General features: G+C 45.3%; 1 protein-coding gene across 1 annotated transcript in view; it reads left to right on the forward strand.

Moving 5' to 3' along the window:
• Positions 1–22,209, forward strand: part of LOC109909764 (zinc finger CCHC domain-containing protein 2) — an 81,673-nt gene that overhangs the window by 14,604 nt on the left and 44,860 nt on the right. Inside the window, exons 2-3 of the mRNA XM_020508782.2 lie at positions 2,987–3,116; positions 6,005–6,075. Of these exons, the coding sequence (XP_020364371.2) occupies positions 2,987–3,116; positions 6,005–6,075 (201 nt within the window). The remainder of the gene's footprint in view (positions 1–2,986; positions 3,117–6,004; positions 6,076–22,209) is intronic.

Here is a 22,209-nt window from a genome sequence, read left to right on the forward strand (position 1 = left end):
GAATGCCAGCAATGATTGTTTGTTTCCCTTGGTATATTTTACTTGAAGTATATAGAACTAGTGCTTTGGGCTGTTGCGGTGACCGTATTACCGCCACACCGGAGGTCACGGGTCATGGAGGCAGTCAATCAAATTCCACGTGACTGTTTAGTCACGGTAAATAGGCTTCTCCCAGCTCTGATGCTGCTGCTGATCATTAGTAGCCTACTGAACTTTCTAACTGCCTGGTACTCAGCACTCTATTGTCCCTCTAATCACTCTGACATCAATGCAAATATGATCTAAAATCTAATCAAACACTTCATGAGAGCTCATGTTGCGAAACATTTACATAGCCTACTAAATCACGCACAGAACGAGCAGTATGGCTGGGGGCATTGGAGGGTCATGTCAGGATGAGCCTGCAGGAAGGGTACCACATGAGGGAGGAGGATGTCTTCCCTGTAACGCACAGTGTTGAGATTGCCTGCAATGACAACAAGCTCAGTCCGATGATGCTGTGACACACCGCCCCAGACCATGACGGACCCTCCACCTCCAAATCGATCCCGCTCCAGAGTACAGGCCTCGGTGTAACACTCATTCCTTCGACGATAAATGTGAATCCGACCATCACCCCTGGTGAGACAAAACCGTGACTCGTCAGTGAAAAGCACGTTGTTGCCGGTGATGTCTGGTGAGGACCTGTCTTACAACAGGCCTACGAGCCCTCAGTCCAGCCTCTCTCAGCCTATTGCGGACAGTCAGCACTGATAGAAGGATTGTGCATTCCTGGTGTAACTTGGGCAGTTGTTGTTGCCATCCTGTACCTGTCCCGCAGGTGTGATGTTCAGATGTACCGATCCTGTGCAGGTGTTGTTACATGTGGTCTGCCACTTCGAGGACGATCAGCTGTCCGTCCTGTCTCCCTGTAGCGCTGTTTTAGGCGTCTCACAGTACGGACATTGCAATTTTTTGCCCTGGCCACATCTGCAGTTCTCATGCCTCCTTGCAGCATGCCTAAGGCACATTCACGTAGGTGAGCAGGGACCCTGGCCATCTTTCTTTTGGTGTTTTTCAGAGTCAGTAGAAAGGCCTCTTTAGTGTCCTAAGTTTTCATAACTGTGACCTTAATTGCCTACCATCTGTAAGCTGTTCTACAGGTGCATGTTCATGAATTGTTTATGGTTCATTGAACAAACATGGGAAACAGTGTTTAAACCCTTTACAATGAAGATCTGTGAAGTGATTTGGATTTTTACGAATTATCTTCGAAAGACAGGGTCCTGAAAAAGGGATGTTTCTTTTTTGATGAGTTTAGGTGTACCTATTTATTTGGTAACTATTCAACACAGAATAGCTGAATTTGCGCACTCCCTCAAATTGTTTGGAGAAAATGTTTATATTTTATTCAGCTTTGTTCTCTCTCTCTCTCTCTCTCTCTCCTCTCTCTCTCTCTCTCTCTCTCTCTCTCTCTTCTCTCTCTCTCTCTCTCTCTCTCTCTCTCTCTCTCTCTCTCTCTCTCTCTCTCTCTCTCTTCTCTCTTCTCTCTTCTCTCTTCTCTCTTCTCTCTTCTCTCTTCTCTCCTCTCTCTCTCTCTCTCTCTTGTATTCTTCATACTATAAAATATTGCCACGGAATTCTAAGCAAAATCTTGTCTGCTAATGGAGGGTAGCCCACAGCCAGATCAGGCCCTAACATAAAGACAACTCAGAGTATGGTATTATGTTCTTCTGAAATAGAATATATTTTTTCTTCATATCATGTTTCTTTACACCCGTCTAAAATAAATGATGGATTTATTGTGAAGGTGTAGGCTATATTACATGGATTTATTGTGAAGGTGTAGGCTACATTACATGGATTTATTGTGATGGTGTAGACTATATTACATGGATTTATTGTGAAGGTGTAGGCTATATTACATGGATTTATTGTGAAGGTGTAGGCTATATTACATGGATTTATTAGAGTGTAGATGTTCCAAAGGTCTGCATCAGTGGCTTGTAGGCTGTGTGTGGAAGCCAGGAGATGATAAATGTGTTTATGTTAATTAATGGTCAATTACCATGAGCCCCGACAACTATTTATTTGACAATCACCGGCTGACAACGTTTGTCGTGACCGCCACTGCCCTACTAGGACTAGGCTATTGCTATTTTAATACGGGCCTACTGGTACAAGTTCTACTGAATGTGAGAGGCTTGTGTTGCACTGATACGCTGGGGGCTGAACTGTGCTCTGTTCTCCTCTGACCTTCAGCGGAGGCTAACTGTCAGTCTGTGTTTGTCAGCTCCTAACTGATAGCAGGGGAGCAAAGCCCTGACTGACCCCGTCTCATGGGCTGCAAAACAGTGCAAGTGTGTGTGTGTGTGATGTGCCCGTGCGTCCACCAGTGTGTGTGTGGAGGCTAGCTGCTGTCATCCACCAGACAATTGTTCAAAGACCACCTCATTAACAACACCGTGGGTCCCTGAAGGACGATAGTACCACCACGGCGATAGCACCACCACGGCGATAGCACCACCACGGCGATAGCACCACCACGACGATAGCACCTCCATGACGATAGCACCACCGCGACGATAGCACCTCCACGACGATAGCACCTCCACGACGATAGCACCCCCACGACGATAGCACCTCCATGGCGATAGCACCTCCACGACGATAGCACCTCCACGGCGATAGCACCACCACGACGATAGCACCTCCATGACGATAGCACCACCACGACGATAGCACCTCCATGACGATAGCACCACCATGACGATAGCACCACCACGACGATAGCACATCCATGACGATAGCACCACCACGACGATAGCACCAGCAGCAACATTTAATATTAGAACAGATAGCACAGCTGACAGATGTTCTGGGAGCTTGATAGTTTGATTCATCTTGGTGTCCTTTCTCTGTGGGATGTCATCGTGTATTTAATTGCCTGAGTGCAGCTGCTGTGTTGAAGGCTTTCTACTCACTAGTTGCTTTGTGTTTTCCCAAGGCCCAGGAAGCAGAGTACCTGGGCCCAGCTGCCGTCACCACTGAAGCCAGTCTGGATGAGAGGACGCAGGGGCAGGGGCAGAGACAGTGTGCCAGCCAGACACCCCCCAGCTGCAGGACCCAGAGGGAAGGTACGCCACAGACAGACAGGCAGGCAGGCAGGCAGACAGGCAGGCAGATATACAGACAGGCAGGCAGGCAGGCAGGCAGGCAGGCAGGCAGGCAGGCAGGCAGGCAGGCAGGCAGGCAGACAGACAGACAGACAGGCATACAGACACAGGCAGTCAGACAGACAGGCAGACAGACAGACAGGCAGACAGACAGACAGGCGTATACAGACAGACAGACAGGCAGACAGACAGACAGGCGTATACAGACAGACAGACAGACAGACAGGCAGACAGGCGTATACAGGCAGGCAGGCAGACAGTCGGGCAGACAGACAGACAGACAGACAGACAGGCAGACAGGCAGACAGACAGGCAGACAGGCAGATAGACAGGCAGACAGACAGGCAGACAGTCAGATAGACAGACAGGCGTATACAGCACAATCACATCCACGGTCAACTGGGAAGCGAATGACAACACAGTCACATACACACTGTAGACAAACTACTATTGCAGTAAACTAGGGTGTAATGGTACATGTATTCATATGGAACTGTTCGGTACGGAGACCTCGGTTCGGTCCACACTGAATCCGAGTGAATGCATAAAAACATTAAAACCCTCGGCCTATAGGTCTACGCTGCGTTGTATTCCTCAAGTAAATGTGAGCAAAAAAAAATGTCAAGAAATGTCAGGCTATTCCATTAATAAACAACTAATCAAAATTCGAATCTTAACTGTCGCATTTGAAACGGTCCTTTTGTTGAGACACAGCTGGGAACTAGTTCTCTACGATGGTGAGCAGTGGGGTTGACAAAACACGAGGATGCTCCATCATCATTTAAATCTCCAGTCTGGGAACATTTTTGCCTTCGGCGAAGGACAGAGAGAGTTTGTTGCCACTGCTCAATAAGAATAGCCAATGGACAGAGAGTTTGGTGGATGACAGGAAAACGCTACATGCCCGAATGCATAGTGCCAACTGTAACATTTGGTGGAGGAATAATGGTCTGGTGTTGTTTTTCATGATTCGGGCTACACCCCTTAGCTCCAGTGAAGAGAAATCTTAAAGGTACAGCATACAATGTCATTCTAGACGATTCCATGCTTCCAACTTTGTGGCAACAGTTTGGGGAAGGCCCTTTTTTGTTTCAGCATGACAATGCCCTTGTCCACAAAGCGAGGTCCATACAGAAATGGTTTGTCGAGATCGTTGTGGAAGAACTTGACTGGTCTGCACAGTTCCCCAAAGTGAGGTCTAATCGCCCAACATCAGTACCCAACCTCACTAATGCTCTTGTGGCTGAATGGATGCAAGTCCCTGCAGCAATGTTCCAACATCTAGTGGAAAGCCTTCCCAGAAGAGTGAGGCTGTTATTACAGCAATGTTCCAACATCTAGTGGAAAGCCTTCCCAGAAGAGTGGAGACTGTTATAGCAGCGATGTTCAAACATCTAGTGGGAAGGGGGATGACCAACTCCATATTAATGCCCATGATTTTGGAATGAGATGTTCGACGAGCAGGTGTCCACATACTTTTGGTCATGTAGTGTATATGGAATCAGGAACAACATTACTTTATAACATCTTTATTTTTCCCACTGCACCGAAACCCGAACAGTGACCCCAAAACCGAACCATAGGTTTGGTGAACCGTTAAACCCCCTAATAGGAATTAGAGGTCGACCGATTAATCGGAATGGCCGGTTAATTAGGGCCGATTTCAAGTTTTCATAACAATCAGAAATCTGTATTTTTGGCCGCCGATTTAAATAAACAAAATAATAATTATACCTTTTATTTAACCAGGCAAGTCCTTTAAGAACAAATTCTTATTTTCAAAGACGGCCTAGGAACGGTGGGTTAACTGCCTTGTTCAGGGGCAGAATGACAGATTTTCACCTTGTCAGCTCGGGGTATCCAATCTTGCAACCTTACAGTTAACTAGTCCAACGCAATAACGACCTGCCTCTCTCTAGTTGCACTGCACAAGGAGACTGCCTGTTATGCGAATGCAGTAAGCCAAGGTAAGTTGCTAGCAAGCATTAAACTTATCTTATAAAAAAAACAATCAATCATAATCACTAGTTAACTACACATGGTTGATGATATTACTAGATATTATCTAGCGTGTCCTGCGTTGCATATAATCTGACTGAGCGGTGGTAGGTAGAAGCAGGCGCGTAAACATTCATTCAAACAGCACTTTTGTGCGTTTTGCCAGCAGCTCTTCGTTGTGCGTCAAGCATTGCGCTGTTTATGACTTCAAGCCTATCAACTCCCGAGATGAGGCTGGTGTAACCTGCTTCGATGGTGGCTGTTGTCGTTGTGTTGCTGGTTCGAGCCAAGGGAGGACCGAGGAGAGGGACGGAAGCTATACTGTTACACTGGCAATACTAAAGTGCCTATAAGAACATCCAACAGTCAAAGGTTAATGAAATACAAATGGTATAGAGGGAAATAGTCCTATAATTCCTAAAATAACTACAACCTAAAACTTCTTACCTGGGAATTTTGAAGACTCATGTTAAAAGGAACCACCAGCTTTCATATGTTCTCATGTTCTGAGCAAGGAACTTAAACGTTAGCTTTCTTACATAGCACATATTGCACTTTTACTTTCACTTTGTTTTTGCATTATTTAAACCAAATTGAACATGTTTCATTATTTACTTGAGGCTAAATTGATTTTATTGATGTATTATATTAAGTTAAAATAAGTGTTCATTCAGTATTGTTGTAATTGTCATTATTACAAATAAATGTTTTTAAAAAATTAGGGCGATTTAATCGGTATCTGCTTTTTTGGTCCTCCAATAATCGGTATCGGTATCGGCGTTGAAAAATCCTAATCGGTCGACCTCTAATAGGAATGTATGTGTTAATTCTCTTCCCTCTACTCCTTACAGCTGTACATATAGAGAAGATTGTACTGAAGGGGATGTCACAGAGCAGGACAGACAGGGAATACAATTTTGAGGTATGTTTTCAGTCTTCACACACTTTCGCTTCTCTTGACATTAAATTAAATGGTGTATAATTGAGCCAGTCATTGCTCGTGGACACACAAGTGATTATAAATGAGTCAACAGTTGAAATAAAATCAAATAAAATGTTAAACATGGTAAGCAGATGTTAATGCGAGTGTAGCGAAATGCTTGTGCTTCTAGTTCTGACAGTGCAGTATCATAACCGCCATTGATAAAAGACAGTACTGTGCAGCCATCTTCATCGCCCTGGCCAAGGCTTTCGACTCTGTCAATCACCGTATTCTTATTGGTAGACTCAACAGCCTTGGTTTCTCAAATTACTGCCTCGCCTGGTTCACCAACTACTTCTCAGATAGAGTTCAGTGTGTCAAATCGGAGGGCCTGTTGTATGGACCTCTGGCAGTCTCTATGGGGGCGGGTTCAATTCTCGGGCCGACTCTTTTCTCTGTATATATCAACGATGTCGCTCTTGCTGCGGGTGATTCCCTGATCCACCTCTACGCAGGCACCAACATTCTGTATACAGTGGGGGAAAGGTATTTAGTCAGCCACCAATTGTGCAAGTTCTCCCACTTAAAAAGATGAGGGAGGCCTGTAATTTTCATCATAGGTACACTTCAACTATGAAAATGACAAAATGAGAAGAAAAAATCCAGAAAATCACATTGGAGGATTTTTAATGAATTTATTTGCAAATTATGGTGGAAAATAAGTATGTGGTCAATCTCAATACTTTGTTCTATACCTTTTCTTATGTTAAAATGTTATATACAGCCTCCTATGTAGATAAGTGGACATTAAAGAGCAATATTTTTTCAAATAAAACAATGGCCAGTTTGGATCGCAATTGCATGTTTATTTGTTGTCAAAAATAAAAATCAATAGGCTATGTCGGTCCCGCGAATCCGTTGTGTTTTTTTTTCAATATGGCCCGTGCAGCCATTTCCGTTTGATTGCGTTTGACACCCCTGGGTTCGAGTGTCTATTTATGTAGCCAACAATTTATTTAGCATGCTAAAAACTCTGAGTGGGTGACTGAGTGACCAACTTTTTCCCCTACTGCTAGAGATGCAGGGGTCATTTTGGTTAGCTAGCAAGAAATGTGAATCGCTTTGCTAGCTATGCTGAACTTGAACGACCTTTTATCCACAGTTATTTGCAGAAATCTATTCAGGTGTATTTTGTGGCTTGTGGTGAATGTGTTCTAATGATCTAAAGTCACGCTGTTGCTACTTCCTGTGAACACACAATCCAGTTCAAAGTGAATGATGACAGGCCCTACTTCCTGTAAACACACAGTCCAGTTCATAGTGAATGATGACAGGCCCTACTGCCTGTAAACACACAGTCCAGTTCATAGTGAATGATGACAGGCCCTACTGCCTGTAAACACACAGTCCAGTTCAAAGAGAATGATGGCAGGCCCGTGTGGCGAATGGCTTATTTGCATATAGGCCTACTGTAGCTCTGATTGGCTATGGCTCACCGGTCTGCATTGGCTCCGTTCCTGGACAAGACAGATGTTGTCACACCTGCTCCCGCTCCTCCCCCCTGACCCCGTCATGTACATCAGCGATTATTGGACCTGGACTCACCTCTGTCATTACCTTCCCCATATCTGTCTGGTTCCCCGCTCTGTTCCCTGCTTCTGCATTGATTGTCTTATGTCCTTGTTTCCCTGTGTGCTGACTCTGTTCCTGTCCGGTTGCCTGTCTGTTCCTCATTAAATGTACCTGCTTCTCATCTCCAGCATCGGTCCTTACAATATGTTTTTATTAGGATTTAGTTGCTGCAGTGTCTATTAATTGTCCAAACGCACGGCCGCTTTCCCTCTCTATATTGCTATAGAATTTTCACAAATGCCCAAGTACAGTGCCTTGCGAAAGTATTCGGCCCCCTTGAACTTTGCGACCTTTTGCCACATTTCAGGCTTCAAACATAAAGATATAAAACTGTATTTTTTTGTGAAGAATCAACAACAAGTGGGACACAATCATGAAGTGGAACGGCATTTATTTGATATTTCAAACTTTTTTAACAAATCAAAAACGGAAAAATTGGGCGTGCAAAATTATTGTTATTATTATTGGCTCGGGGCTGTTTAGGAGCCTTTTGGTCCTGGACTTGGCCCTCCAGTACCGCTTGCCGTGCGTTAGTAGAGAGAATGACAGGGGTGGCCTGGGTCTTTGACCATTTTTGGGCCTTCCTCTGGATGTCAGGAAGCTTGGCGTTTCCAGTGAATTACTTCCTATTACTTCCTAGGTTTATTTTCCTAGGAAGTTGGGACTCTCTTCTCGTCAGTCTGTGTAGCCTATCGAATCGCATCGGTGACATCATTTGCATATGCTACTGGTAGGCCTAGGCTTTTTGGCTATTATCTGCAGATAATTTATGAAAACATGTGATGAAGATGGTGAACAGAGCTCATTTAGCGATACATTTTGAGTCCTGGGGGGAAACCCAGGGGGAGGGCACCTAGGGCTACTTTTACTATTTGGCTGGCTACTCTATATACATTTGGAAAACACTGCTTTCTTACAGGTTCCTTCTCGACAATGCAACAACAATAAGAAATAATATAAAATAAGAATGTGATATAGTACAGGAAAGCACATTTTATAGTCCAATCTTCACTCATGTTTAGGGAAGAGGCAATGTTTTTCACAAGCACAATGGCCAGTCAAAATAGGAAAAAGTTGCCAACCATCTCTTATCTATTTTGATGGCTTCTGGTACATTCTAATGCCTTGTTTCCATATCCAAAATACACAGCGAAATTATTTGAATACCTCCTAGATTAGAATTTTTTTGGGGGGTATTGAAAAGACAGAAAATACACTGAACAAAGAATATAAACGCATCATGTAAAGTGTTGGTCCCATGTTTCAAGAGCAGAAATAAAACATCTGAGAAATTGTTCATACGCACAAAAATGTATTTCTCTCAAATTTTGTGCAAATCAAATCAAATTAATTTATATAGCCCTTCGTACATCAGCTGATATCTCAAAGTGCTGTACAGAAACCCAGCCTAAAACCCCAAACAGCAAGCAATGCAGGTGTAGAAGCACGGTGGCTAGGAAAAACTCCCTAGAAAGGCCAAAACCTAGGAAGAAACCTAGAGAGGAACCAGGCTATGAGGGGTGGCCAGTCCTCTTCTGGCTGTGCTGGGTGGAGATTATAACAGAACATGGCCAAGATGTTCAAATGTTCATAAATGACCAGCATGGTCAAATAATAATAATCCTAGTAGTTGTCGAGTGTGCAACAAGTCAGCACCTCAGGAGTAAATGTCAGTTGGCTTTTCATAGCCAATGATTAAGAGTATCTCTACCACTCCTGTGTTGAAAACAGCAGGTCTGGGACAGGTAGCACGTCCTGTGAACAGGTCAGGATTCCATAGCCGCAGACAGAATAGTTGAAACTGGAGCAGCAGCACGGCCAGGTGGACTGGGGACAGCAAGGAGTCATCATGCCAGGTAGTCCTGAGGCATGGTACTAGGGCTCAGGTCCTCCGAAAGAAAGAGAGAATTAGAGAAAGCATACTTAAATTCACACAGGACACCGGATAAGACAGGAGAAGTACTCCAGATATAACAAACTGACCCTAGCCCCCAGACACATAAACTACTGCAGCATAAATACTGGAGGCTGAGACAGGAGGGGTCAGGAGACACTGTGGACCCATCCGAGGACACCCCCGGACAGGGCCAAACAGGAAGGATATAACCCCACCCACTTTGCCAAAGCACAGCCCCCACACCACTAGAGGGATATCTTCAACCACCAACTTACCATCCTGAGACAGGGCCGAGTATAGCCCACAAAGATCTCCGCCATGGCACAACCCAAGGGGGGCGCCAACCCAGACAGGATGACCACATCAGTGAATCAACCCACTCAGGTGACGCACCCCTTCCAGGGACGGCATGAAAGAGCCCCAGTAAGCCAGTGACTCAGCCCCTGTAATAGGGTTAGAGGCAGAGAATCCCAGTGGAAAGAGGGGAACCGGCCAGGCAGAGACAGCAAGGGTGGTTCGTTTCTCCAGAGCCTTTCCGTTCACCTTCCCACTCCTGGGCCAGACTACACTCAATCATATGACCCACTGAAGAGATGAGTCTTCAGTAAAGACTTAAAGGTTGAGACCGAGTTTGCGTCTCTGACATGGGTAGGCAGACCGTTCCATAAAAATTTAGCTCTATAGGAGAAAGCCCTGCCTCCAGCTGTTTGCTTAGAAATTCTAGGGACAATTAAGAGGCCTGCGTCTTGTGACCGCAGCGTACGTGTAGGTATGTACGGCAGGACCAAATCAGAAAGATAGGTAGGAGCAAGCCCATGTAATGCTTTGTAGGTTAGCAGTAAAACCTTGAAATCAGCCCTTGCTTTGACAGGAAGCCAGTGTAGAGAGGCTAGCACTGGAGTAATATGATCCAATTTTTTGGTTCTAGTCAGGATTCTAGCAGACGTATTTAGCACCAACTGAAGTTTATTTAGTGCTTTATCCGGGTAGCCGGAAAGTAGAGCATTGCAGTAGTCTAACCTAGAAGTGACAAAAGCATGGATTAATTTTTCTGCATCATTTTTGGACAGAAAGTTTCAGATTTTTGCAATGTTTACATCCCTTGTTAGTGAGGATTTCTCCTTTGCCAAGATAATCCATCCACCTGACAAGTGTGGCATATCAAGAAGCTGATTAAACAGCATAATCTTTACACAGGCGCACCCTGTGCTGGGGACAATAAAAGGCCACTCTAAAATGTACACAATGCCACAGATATCTCAAGTTTTGAGGGAGCGTGCAATTGGCATGCTGACTGCAGGAATGTCCACCAGAGCTGTTGCCAGAGAATTTAAGCTACATTTTTTTAGAACAAAAGCCGCCTCCAACGTTGTTTTAGAGAATTTGGCATTACGTCCAACCGGCCTCACAACCACAGACCAGGTGTAACCACACCAGACCAGGACCTCCACATCCGGCTTCTTCACCTGCGGTATCATCTGAGACCAGCCACCCGGACAGCTGATGAAATTGTGGGTTTGCACAACCGAAGAATTTCTGCATAAACTGTCAGAAACCGTCTCAGGGAAGCTCCTCTGCGTGCTCGTCATCCTCACCAGGGTCTTGACCTGACTGGAGTTTGGCATCGTAACCGACTTCAGTGGGCAAATGCCCACGCTCGATGGCCACTGGCACGCTGGAGAAATGTGCTCTTCACAGATTAATCACAGTTTCAACTGTGCCGGGCAGATGGCAGATCGCTTGTAAGGCGTTGTGTGGGCGAGCGGTTTGCTGATGTCAGTGTTGTGAACAGAGTGCCCCATGGTGGGGTTATGGTATGGGCAGGCATAAGCTACGGACAACAAACACAATTGCATTTTATCGATGACAATTTGAATGCACAGAGAAACCATGACGAGATCCTGAGGCCCATTATTGTGCCATTCATCCACTGCCATCACCTAATGTTTCAGCATGATAATACACGGCCCCATGACGCAAGGATCTGTACACAATTCCCATAAGCTGAAAATGTCCCAGTTCTTCCATGGCCTGCATACTCAACAGATATGTCACCCATTGAGCATGTTTGGGATGCTCTGGATCGACGTGTACAACAGAGTGTTCCAGTTTCCTCCAATATCCAACAACTTCTCACAGCCATTGAAGAAGAGTGGGACAACATTCCACAGTCTACAATCAACAGCCTGATCAACTCTATGCATGAGGCAAATGGTGGTCATACCAGATACTGACTGGTTTTCTGATCCAAACTCCTCTACCTTTTGTTTAAGGTATCTGTGACCAACAGATGCATATCTGTATTCCCAGTCATGTGAAATCCATAGATTAGGGCCTAATTTATTTATTTGAATTGACTGATTTCCTTATATGAAATGCAACTCAGTCAAATATTTGAAATTGTTTCATGTTGCGTTTTATATTTTTGTTCACAGTGTATATGAATTCAGTGTGTTGCTAGTTGTTTGGGATATCGTTTAGGCCTATAGGATCAGGACTATTTTTCTAAATAAGAGAACATTAACCCTTTTAACATCAGAACTATAAAATAGATACATTTGTGGATTTTTTTTTTGCAGATGCCTTTTTTTCATTGTAGGATAGACACTTGTGGTTTCTAGCTGCACCAATCAAAGCAGTGGAGCATGGTCAAAACCATTCATCTTGGAGCGACGGGGGGGGGGGGCTAGGTTTCAAAATGTATTCATATCACAAGCAATTTACCATTTATAAAATGGTAATATATATTTATAAATACAGACTAGCTAGCTAAAACATAAGTGAAACTTGGCAAATTATCCCATGGATTTATGATCATTTGCTGGTAAAGAAGTGGAGGTGCGTATCTTTGCACCCCCTATTTTGATTTGCACAGACGGCTATAGTAAAAAGCTGATTGGCTCACGAAGAGGAAGAACTTTGTTTTCTGATGAATCAACATGTTGGTAGGAAGTGACATTCAAATAAAACCCCCGAAAAGAAACGTAGACTGAAAAGTAGTAGTACGTCATCTCGTAGAGGAAACCCACGGCATTGACACGGAAAATACTTTGAATAAAAACAAGGATTGATTTATTAAAATGTCGTGCAACATCGTGGGTAAGCTATGGGCATCGTATTTCAGCAGCAACAAAAAAAGGTCAATTTCCGCTCTTGTGGGCGTTGAACGCCAGGTCCTGCCAGGGCAGGCCAGGCCAGGGTTGGTTGCCAGTATTGACTTCATTACCTCAGCAGCTGGTGCCAGCACAGGCCAGGCCAGGGTTGGTTGCCAGTATTGACTTCATTACCTCAGCAGCTGGTGCCAGGGCAGGCCAGGCCAGGGTTGGTTGCCAGTATTGACTTCATTACCTCAGCAGCTGGTGCCAGCATAGGCCAAGCCAGGGTTGGTTGCCAGTATTGACTTCATTACCTCAGCAGCTGGTGCCAGTGCAGGCCAGGCCAGGGTTGGTTGCCAGTATTGACTTCATTACCTCAGCAGCTGGTGCCAGCAAGGGCCAGGCCAGGGTTGGTTGCAGTATTGACTTCATTACCTCAGCAGCTGGTGCCAGCGCAGGCCAGGGTTGGTTGCCAGTATTGACTTCATTACCTCAGCAGCTGGTGCCAGCGCAGGCCAGGCCAGATCTTTGTTGCCAGTATTGATTTCATTACCTCAGCAGCTGGTGCCAGCGCAGGCCAGGCCAGGCCAGGGTTGGTTGCAATTATTGACTTCATTACCTCAGCAGCTGGTGCCAGTGCAGGCCAGGCCAGGGTTGGTTGCCAGTATTGACTTCATTACCTCAGCAGCTGGTGCCAGCAAGGGCCAGGCCAGGGTTGGTTGCAGTATTGACTTCATTACCTCAGCAGCTGGTGCCAGCGCAGGCCAGGGTTGGTTGCCAGTATTGACTTCATTACCTCAGCAGCTGGTGCCAGCGCAGGCCAGGGTTGGTTGCCAGTATTGACTTCACTACCTCAGCAGCTGGTGCCAGCGCAGGCCAGGCCAGGGTTGGTTGCCAGTATTGACTTCATTACCTCAGCAGCTGGTGCCAGCGCAGGCCAGGCCAGGGTTGGTTGCCAGTGTTGACTTCATTACCTCAGCAGCTGGTGCCAGCGCAGGCCAGGCCAGGGTTTGTTGCCAGTATTGACTTCATTACCTCAGCAGCTGGTGCCAGCGCAGGCCAGGCCAGGGTTGGTTGCCAGTATTGACTTCATTACCTCAGCAGCTGGTGCCAGCGCAGGCCAGGTCTTTGTTGCCAGTTTTGACTTCATCACCTCAGCAGCTGGTGCCAGTGCAGGCCAGGCCAGGCCAGGGTTGGTTGCAATTATTGACTTCATTACCTCAGCAGCTGGTGCTAGCAAGGGCCAGGCCAGGGTTGGTTGCCAGTATTGACTTCATTACCTCAGCAGCTGGTGCCAACGCAGGCCAGGGTTGGTTGCCAGTAGTGACTTCATTACCTCAGCAGCTGGTGCCAGCGCAGGCCAGGGTTGGTTGCCAGTATTGACTTCATTACCTCAGCAGCTGGTGCCAGCGCAGGCCAGGCCAGCGTTGGTTGCCAGTATTGACTTAATTACCTCAGCAGCTGGTGCCAGCGCAGGCCAGACCAGGTCTTTGTTGCCAGTATTGACTTCATTACCTCAGCAGCTGGTGCCAGCGCAGGCCAGGCCAGGCCAGGGTTGGTTGCAATTATTGACTTCATTACCTCAGCAGCTGGTGCCAGTGCAGGCCAGGCCAGGGTTGGTTGCCAGTATTGACTTCATTACCTCAGCAGCTGGTGCCAGCGCAGGCCAGGGTTGGTTGCCAGTATTGACTTCACTACCTCAGCAGCTGGTGCCAGCGCAGGCCAGGCCAGGGTTGGTTGCCAGTATTGACTTCATTACCTCAGCAGCTGGTGCCAGCGCAGGCCAGGCCAGGGTTCGTTGCCAGTATTGACTTCATTACCTCAGCAGCTGGTGCCAGCGCAGGCCAGGCCAGGCCAGGGTTGGTTGCCAGTATTGATTTCATTACCTCAGCAGCTGGTGCCAGGCCAGGCCAGGGTTGGTTGCAATTATTGACTTCATTACCTCAGCAGCTGGTGCCAGCGCAGGCCAGGCCAGGGTTGGTTGCCAGTATTGACTTCATTACCTCAGCAGCTGGTGCCAGCGCAAGCCAGGCCAGGGTTGGTTGCCAGTATTGACTTCATTACCTCAGCAGCTGGTGCCAGGCCAGGGTTTTCCAGAGAGAGAGAGGGGGGGGGGGGGGGGGCAGCAGGAAAGAGGTGCTCCGCTGGGCGATTTCCATTGTCTAGCCCGCCTGCCTGAGCCCAATGTTGCACCCCCCCCCCCCTCCCTTTGCCATGCTCTGATCCTTCATGTGATTCAGCCTCTAATGAGGGATGAGGAAACTGCTGCTGTGCTGTTTCTCACAGAGCAGGAAGCACACACTCACAGACACGTTATATTCTGCCCATGGTGTTAAAGGGAAATGTTTTTTTTAAATGTCAGATTCATATTCATCGTCTCCAGCACCACCCCAACATCAACATACAGTATGTGAAAATGGAGAGTTCCTATGTTTTGTGGAGGGGAAAAATAGAGGAAGATACAGTGCCTTAGGAATGTTTTCAGACCTCTTAACTTTTTCCACATTTTGTTAGGTTACAGCCTTATTCTAAAATGTATTACATTGTTTTTCATCAATCGAGACACAATAACCCATATTGACATCACAATACCCCATATTGACATCACAATACCCCATAATGACATCACAATACCCCATATTGACATCACAATACCCCATATTGACATCACAATACCCCATAATGACATCACAATACCCCATAATGACATCACAATACCCCATAATGACATCACAATACCCCATAATGACATCACAATAACCCATATTGACAAAGCAAAAAACTTTTTTTTTTTACATTTTTGCTCATTTATAAATAACACAAAAAAAATTATCACATTTCCATAAGTATTCAGACCCTTTACTCAGTACTATGTCTGAGGTCCTGAGAGCTATGGGGCAGGTTTTCATCAAGGATCTCTCTGTACTTTGCTCTTATACAGTTGAAGTCGGAAGTTAACACCTTAACCAAATACATTTAAACGCAGTTTTTCACAACTCCTGACATTTAATCCTAGTAACAATTCCCTGTTTTAGGTCAGTTAGGATCACCACTTTATTTTAAGAATGTGAAATGTCAGAATAATAGTAGAGAGATGTATTTCAGCTTTTATTTCTTTCATCACATTCCCAGTGGGTCAGAAGTTTAGATGCACTCAATTAGTGTTTGGTAGCATTGCCTTAAAATTGTTTAACTTGGGTCAAACGTTTTGGGTAGCCTTCCGCAAGCTTCCCACAATAAGTTAGATGCATTTTGGCCCATTCTTCCTGACAGAGCTGGTGTACCTGAGTCAGGTTTGTAGGCCTCCTTGCTCGCACATGCTTTTCCAGTTCTGCCCACAAATTTTCTATAGGGTTGAGGTCAGGGCTTTGTGATGGCCATTCCAATACCTTCACTTTGTTGTCCTTAAGCCATTTTGCCACAACTTTGGAAGTACGCTTGGGGTCATTGTCCATCTGGAAGACCCATTTGCGACCAAACTTTAACTTCCTGACTGATGTCTTGAGATGTTGCTTCAATATATCCACTTCATTTTTCTTCCTCATTATGCCATCTATTTTGTGAAGTGTACCAGTCCCTCCTGCAGCAAATCACCCCCACAACATGATGCTGCCACCCCCGTGCTTCATGGTTGGGATGATGTTCTTCGGCTTGCAAGCCTCCTCCTTTTCCCTCCAAACAGAACGATGGTCATTATGGCCAAACAGTTATATTTTTGTTTCATCAGACCAGAGGACATTTCTCCAAAAAGTACGATATTTGTCCCCATGTGCAGTTGCAAACAGGCTTTTTTATGGCGGTTTTGGAGCAGTGGCTTCTTCCTTGCTGAGCAGCCTTTCAGGTTGTGTCGATATAGGACTCGTTTTACTGTGGATATAGATATTTTGTACCTGTTTCCTCCAGCATCTTCACAAGGTCCTTTGCTGTTGTTCTGGGATTGATTTTCACTTTTCACACCAAAGTACGTTCATCTCTAGGAGACAGAACATGTCCCCTTCCTGAGTGGTATGATGGCTCTGCAGTCCCATGGTGTTTATACTTGTGTACTATTGTTTGTACAGATGAACGTGGTACCTTCAGGAATTTGGAAATTGCTCCCAAGGATGAACTAGACTTGTGGAGATTTACAACTTTCTTCTGAAGTCTTGGCTGATTTCTTTTATTTTCCCATGATGTCAAGCAAAGAGGCACTGAGTTTGAATGTAGGCCTTGAAATACATCCACAGGTACACCTCCAATTGACTCAAATACAGGTACACCTCCAATTGACTCAAATACAGGTACACCTCCAATTGACTCAAATGATATCTATGAGCCTCAGAATCTTCTAAAGCCATTACATAATTTTCTGGAATTTTCCAAGCTGTTTAAAGGCACAGTCAACTTAGTGTATGGTTAACTCAAGTTGGACTCCAGTCAAGTTGTAGAAACATCTCAAGGATGAACAATGGAAACAGGATTCACCTGAGCTCAATTTTGAGTCTCATAGCAAAGGGTCTGAATAGTTATGTAAATAAGGTATTTCTGTGTTTAATTTTTGCAAAATTTGCAAAGAAATACAATTTTAGAATAAACCTGTAGCATAACAAAATGTGGAACATTTCAAAGGGTCTGAATACTTTCCAAAGGCACTGTATGGGTTTCCAATAACATTATCAACCAATTAGTAGACAATCAGTTGTCATGGCCATCAAAAGAAGTGGACCAAAGTGCAGCGTGGTACGCGTACATTTTCCTTTTTATTTCAAAATGTCGCCAACAAAACAACAAACGAAACAACAACCGTGAAGCTTACAGGGCATTAGTGCCACAAACAAAGTTAACTTCCCACCCTGAAAGGAGGGAAAAAGGGCTGCCTAATTATGGTTCCCAATCAGAGACAACGATAGACAGCTGTCCCTGATTGAGAACCATACCCGGCCAAAACATAGAAATACAAAATCGTAGAAAACAAAAACATAGAATGCCCACCTCAAATCACACCCTGGCCAAATCAAATAGAGACATAAAAAGGCTGTCTAAGGTCAGGGCGTGACATCAGTAGGCATTTCGTTGGAAATGCCTCTTCATAATTGGTTAAAATCACACGATGCATGGGTTGGTGCTGGAGATTTCAAAAAAAGTACATTTTTTTGGGCCAGAGCAAGGTAGTGTGTCATTGCTGTTGTGCATAAATGCCTCAACCAAATCAAATCAAGAGAGTTTGCCTGCATCATCAACCCCAGTCGCTCCAGTACACACAGTCAGGACCAGGAGTAGAAACAGTTGTGGCATGTCTCATCGTTACGTTGACAATACTTTTATACCACAGCGCTTGGACCGGTCTCGTGTTTTATACGATCTATGGTCCAAGTCCTTTCAGCTGACAAAGGAAGCAAGGAAGCTGTTTGAGACTGTTTGGACGCGACCCAGACAGACCGTCTGTGCTGGCCCAGTGGAGAGAGATGGTCATGCCGGTTTTAGTCATCTCCTCATTTTCTAACCCACCCAACCCCTGGCCAGGCCAGCTCTGATCTATGCTGCCCACCCAACCCCTGGCCAGGCCAGCTCTGATCTATGCTGCCCACTCAACCCCTGGCCAGGCCAGCTCTGATCTATGCTGCCCACCCAACCCCTGGCCAGGCCAGCTCTGATCTATGCTGCCCACCCAACCCCTGGCCAGGCCACCTCTGATCTATGCTGCCCACCCAGCCCCTGGCCAGGCCAACTCTGATCTATGCTGCCCACCCAGTCCCTGGCCAGGCCAGCTCTGATCTATGCTGCATACCCAACCCCTGGCCCGGCCAGCTCTGATCTATGCTGCCCACCCAGCCCCTGGCCAGGCCAGCTCGGATCTATGCTGCACACCCAACCCCTGGACTATGTGAACCCATCCTCTGCCTGTGCTCTGTAACAGGCAGACCCTGTAATTTGGGGTGAAATAGCTGGTCTGGTTCTGGACTTGTAGCTGGTCTGGTTCTGAACGTGTAACTGGTCTGGTTCTGGACGTGTAGCTGGTCTGGTTCTGAACGTGTAGCTGGTCTGGTTCTGGACGTGTAGCTGATCTGGTTCTGGACTTGTAGCTGGTCTGGTTCTGGATTGTAGCTGGTCTGGTTCTGGACTTGGAGCTGGCCTGGTTCTGGACTTGGAGCTGGCCTGGTTCTGGACTTGGAGCTGGTCTGGTTCTGGACTTGGAGCTGGTCTGGTTCTGGACTTGGAGCTGGTCTGGTTCTGGACTTGGAGCTGGTCTGGTTCTGGACATGTAGCTGGTCTGGTTCTGGACTTGGCCCATGGACATAGCTGGTAAACTAAGTCAACTCAGTCAGGATACCCACTATACAACCTGGTTGAAAGGCCGTTAAACACATGGCTGGCTGGCTGGCAAGACCTGGCACCATGTAAGCCTGTGTACACACACTGAGAGAAAGACTAACACACACACACACACACACACACACACACACACACACACACACACACACACACACAATTACTCACTTACTCACTCATGCAGGGAAGGACTCAAACACGCACACACCCTCGCTTTGTACCTCTCACTTTCACTCTGTCCCTCTCACGCTGTCCCTCTCACTCTGTCCCTCTCACTCTGTCCCTCTCACTCTGTCCCTCTCACTCTGTCCCTCTCACTCTGTCCCTCTCACTCTGTCCCTCTCACTCTGTCCCTCTCACTCTGTCCCTCTCACGCTGTCCCTCTCACGCTGTCCCTCTCACTCTGTCCCTCTCACTCTGTCCCTCTCACTCTGTCCCTCTCACGCTGTCCCTCTCACTCTAACATCCTATAGGCTTCTTTGTCTAAGAGTGAGTGAGAGGCAGAGTGATGTAACTGTCTATTCCTCTGTGCAAAGAGAGCAGGGCATCCACTCTGCGTTAGCAGCCAGACAGACAAAGAGGGACAACAGGCCTCTGCAAGACTGCACAGCCCAGGGCCCACACAGTGCCACACACACACACACACATATACATACATTTACATACACACATAGATACACAACAGGGATTGAAAGAGAAGGATACAGAGGACTGACAGCTTCAGTTTGGCCACTCTGTTTTTAAACGAGGCGGTTCTATTCCATGTGTAGTGATTGCTGCCCTTTCCAGGCATGGCCTGTCGTGGGTCTCTCAGTGGGGTTTTGGGTAATATGTGCCATTCAGCAGACGCTTTTATCCAAAGTGACTTACAGTCATGCGTGCGTACATTTGTACGTTATGGGTGGTGCCAGGAATGATTCGATATCTAAGCTACTGTATCAACCAACAATGTATGAGTTCATGTCATCATACAGCATACAAGCATGACGTGAAATGCAATCAAGCATTTTAGTTGTTTATATAAATAATCATTCCACACATGTGACTTTCCCCGTACCCCCTGAGCAAGCATTTAGTTAGATACTACTGCACTGTTGGAGCTAAAACACAAGCATTTAGTTAGATACTACTGCACTGTTGGAGCTAGGAACACAAGCATTTAGTTAGATACTACTGCACTGTTGGAGCTAAAACACAAGCATTTAGTTAGATACTACTGCACTGTTGGAGCTAAAACACAAGCATTTAGTTAGATACTACTGCACTGTTGGAGCTAGGAACACAAGCATTTAGTTAGATACCAGTCCACTGTTGGAGCTAGAAACACAAGCATTTAGTTAGATATTACTGCACTGTTGGAGCTAGGAACACAAGCATTTAGTTAGATATTACTGCACTGTTGGAGCTAGGAACACAAGCATTTAGTTAGATATTACTCCACTGTTGGAGCTAGGAACACAAGCATTTAGTTAGATATTACTGCACTGTTGGAGCTAGGAACACAAGCATTTAGTTAGATACTACTGCACTGTTGGAGCTAGAAACACAAGCATTTAGTTAGATATTACTGCACTGTTGGAGCTAGGAACACCAGCATTTAGTTAGATATTACTGCACTGTTGGAGCTAGGAACACCAGCATTTAGTTAGATACTACTGCACTGTTGGAGCTAGAAACACAAGCATTTAGTTAGATATTACTGCACTGTTGGAGCTAGGAACACAAGCATTTAGTTAGATATTACTGCACTGTTGGAGCTAGAAACACAAGCATTTAGTTAGATATTACTGCACTGTTGGAGCTAGAAACACAAGCATTTAGTTAGATACTACTGCACTGTTGGAGCTAGGAACACAAGCATTTAGTTAGATATTACTACACTGTTGGAGCTAGGAACAAAAGCATTTAGTTAGATACTACTGCACTGTTGGAGCTAGAAACACAAGCATTTAGTTAGATATTACTGCACTGTTGGAGCTAGAAACAAAAGCATTTAGTTAGATATTACTGCACTGTTGGAGCTAGAAACACAAGCATTTAGTTAGATATTACTGCACTGTTGGAGCTAGAAACAAAAGCATTTAGTTAGATACTACTGCACTGTTGGAGCTAGGAACAAAAGCATTTAGTTAGATACTACTGCACTGTTGGAGCTTGGAACACAAGCATTTAGTTAGATACTACCACACTGTTGGAGCTAGGAACACAAGCATTTAGTTAGATATTACTGCACTGTTGGAGCTAGGAACACAAGCATTTAGTTAGATATTACTGCACTGTTGGAGCTAGAAACAAAAGCATTTAGTTAGATATTACTGCACTGTTGGAGCTAGGAACACAAGCATTTAGTTAGATATTACTACACTGTTGGAGCTAGGAACAAAAGCATTTAGTTAGATATTACTGCACTGTTGGAGCTAGAAACAAAAGCATTTAGTTAGATATTACTGCACTGTTGGAGCTGGAAACACAAGCATTTAGTTAGATATTACTGCACTGTTGGAGCTAGGAACAAAAGCATTTAGTTAGATATTACTGCACTGTTGGAGCTAGGAACACAAGCATTTAGTTAGATACTACTGCACTGTTGGAGCTAGGAACAAAAGCATTTAGTTAGATATTACTGCACTGTTGGAGCTAGGAACAAAAGCATTTAGTTAGATATTACTGCACTGTTGGAGCTAGGAACAAAAGCATTTAGTTAGATATTACTGCACTGTTGGAGCTAGGAACACAAGCATTTAGTTAGATATTACTGCACTGTTGGAGCTAGAAACAAAAGCATTTAGTTAGATATTACTGCACTGTTGGAGCTAGGAACACAAGCATTTAGTTAGATATTACTACACTGTTGGAGCTAGGAACAAAAGCATTTAGTTAGATACTACTGCACTGTTGGAGCTTGGAACACAAGCATTTAGTTAGATACTACCACACTGTTGGAGCTAGGAACACAAGCATTTAGTTAGATATTACTGCACTGTTGGAGCTAGGAACACAAGCATTTAGTTAGATATTACTGCACTGTTGGAGCTAGAAACACAAGCATTTAGTTAGATATTACTGCACTGTTGGAGCTAGAAACACAAGCATTTAGTTAGATATTACTGCACTGTTGGAGCTAGGAACACAAGCATTTAGTTAGATACCAGTCCACTGTTGGAGCTAGAAACACAAGCATTTAGTTAGATATTACTGCAC

Source organism: Oncorhynchus kisutch, linkage group LG18 (genome assembly GCF_002021735.2).
Source record: "Oncorhynchus kisutch isolate 150728-3 linkage group LG18, Okis_V2, whole genome shotgun sequence".
Lineage (NCBI taxonomy): Eukaryota > Metazoa > Chordata > Actinopteri > Salmoniformes > Salmonidae > Oncorhynchus > Oncorhynchus kisutch.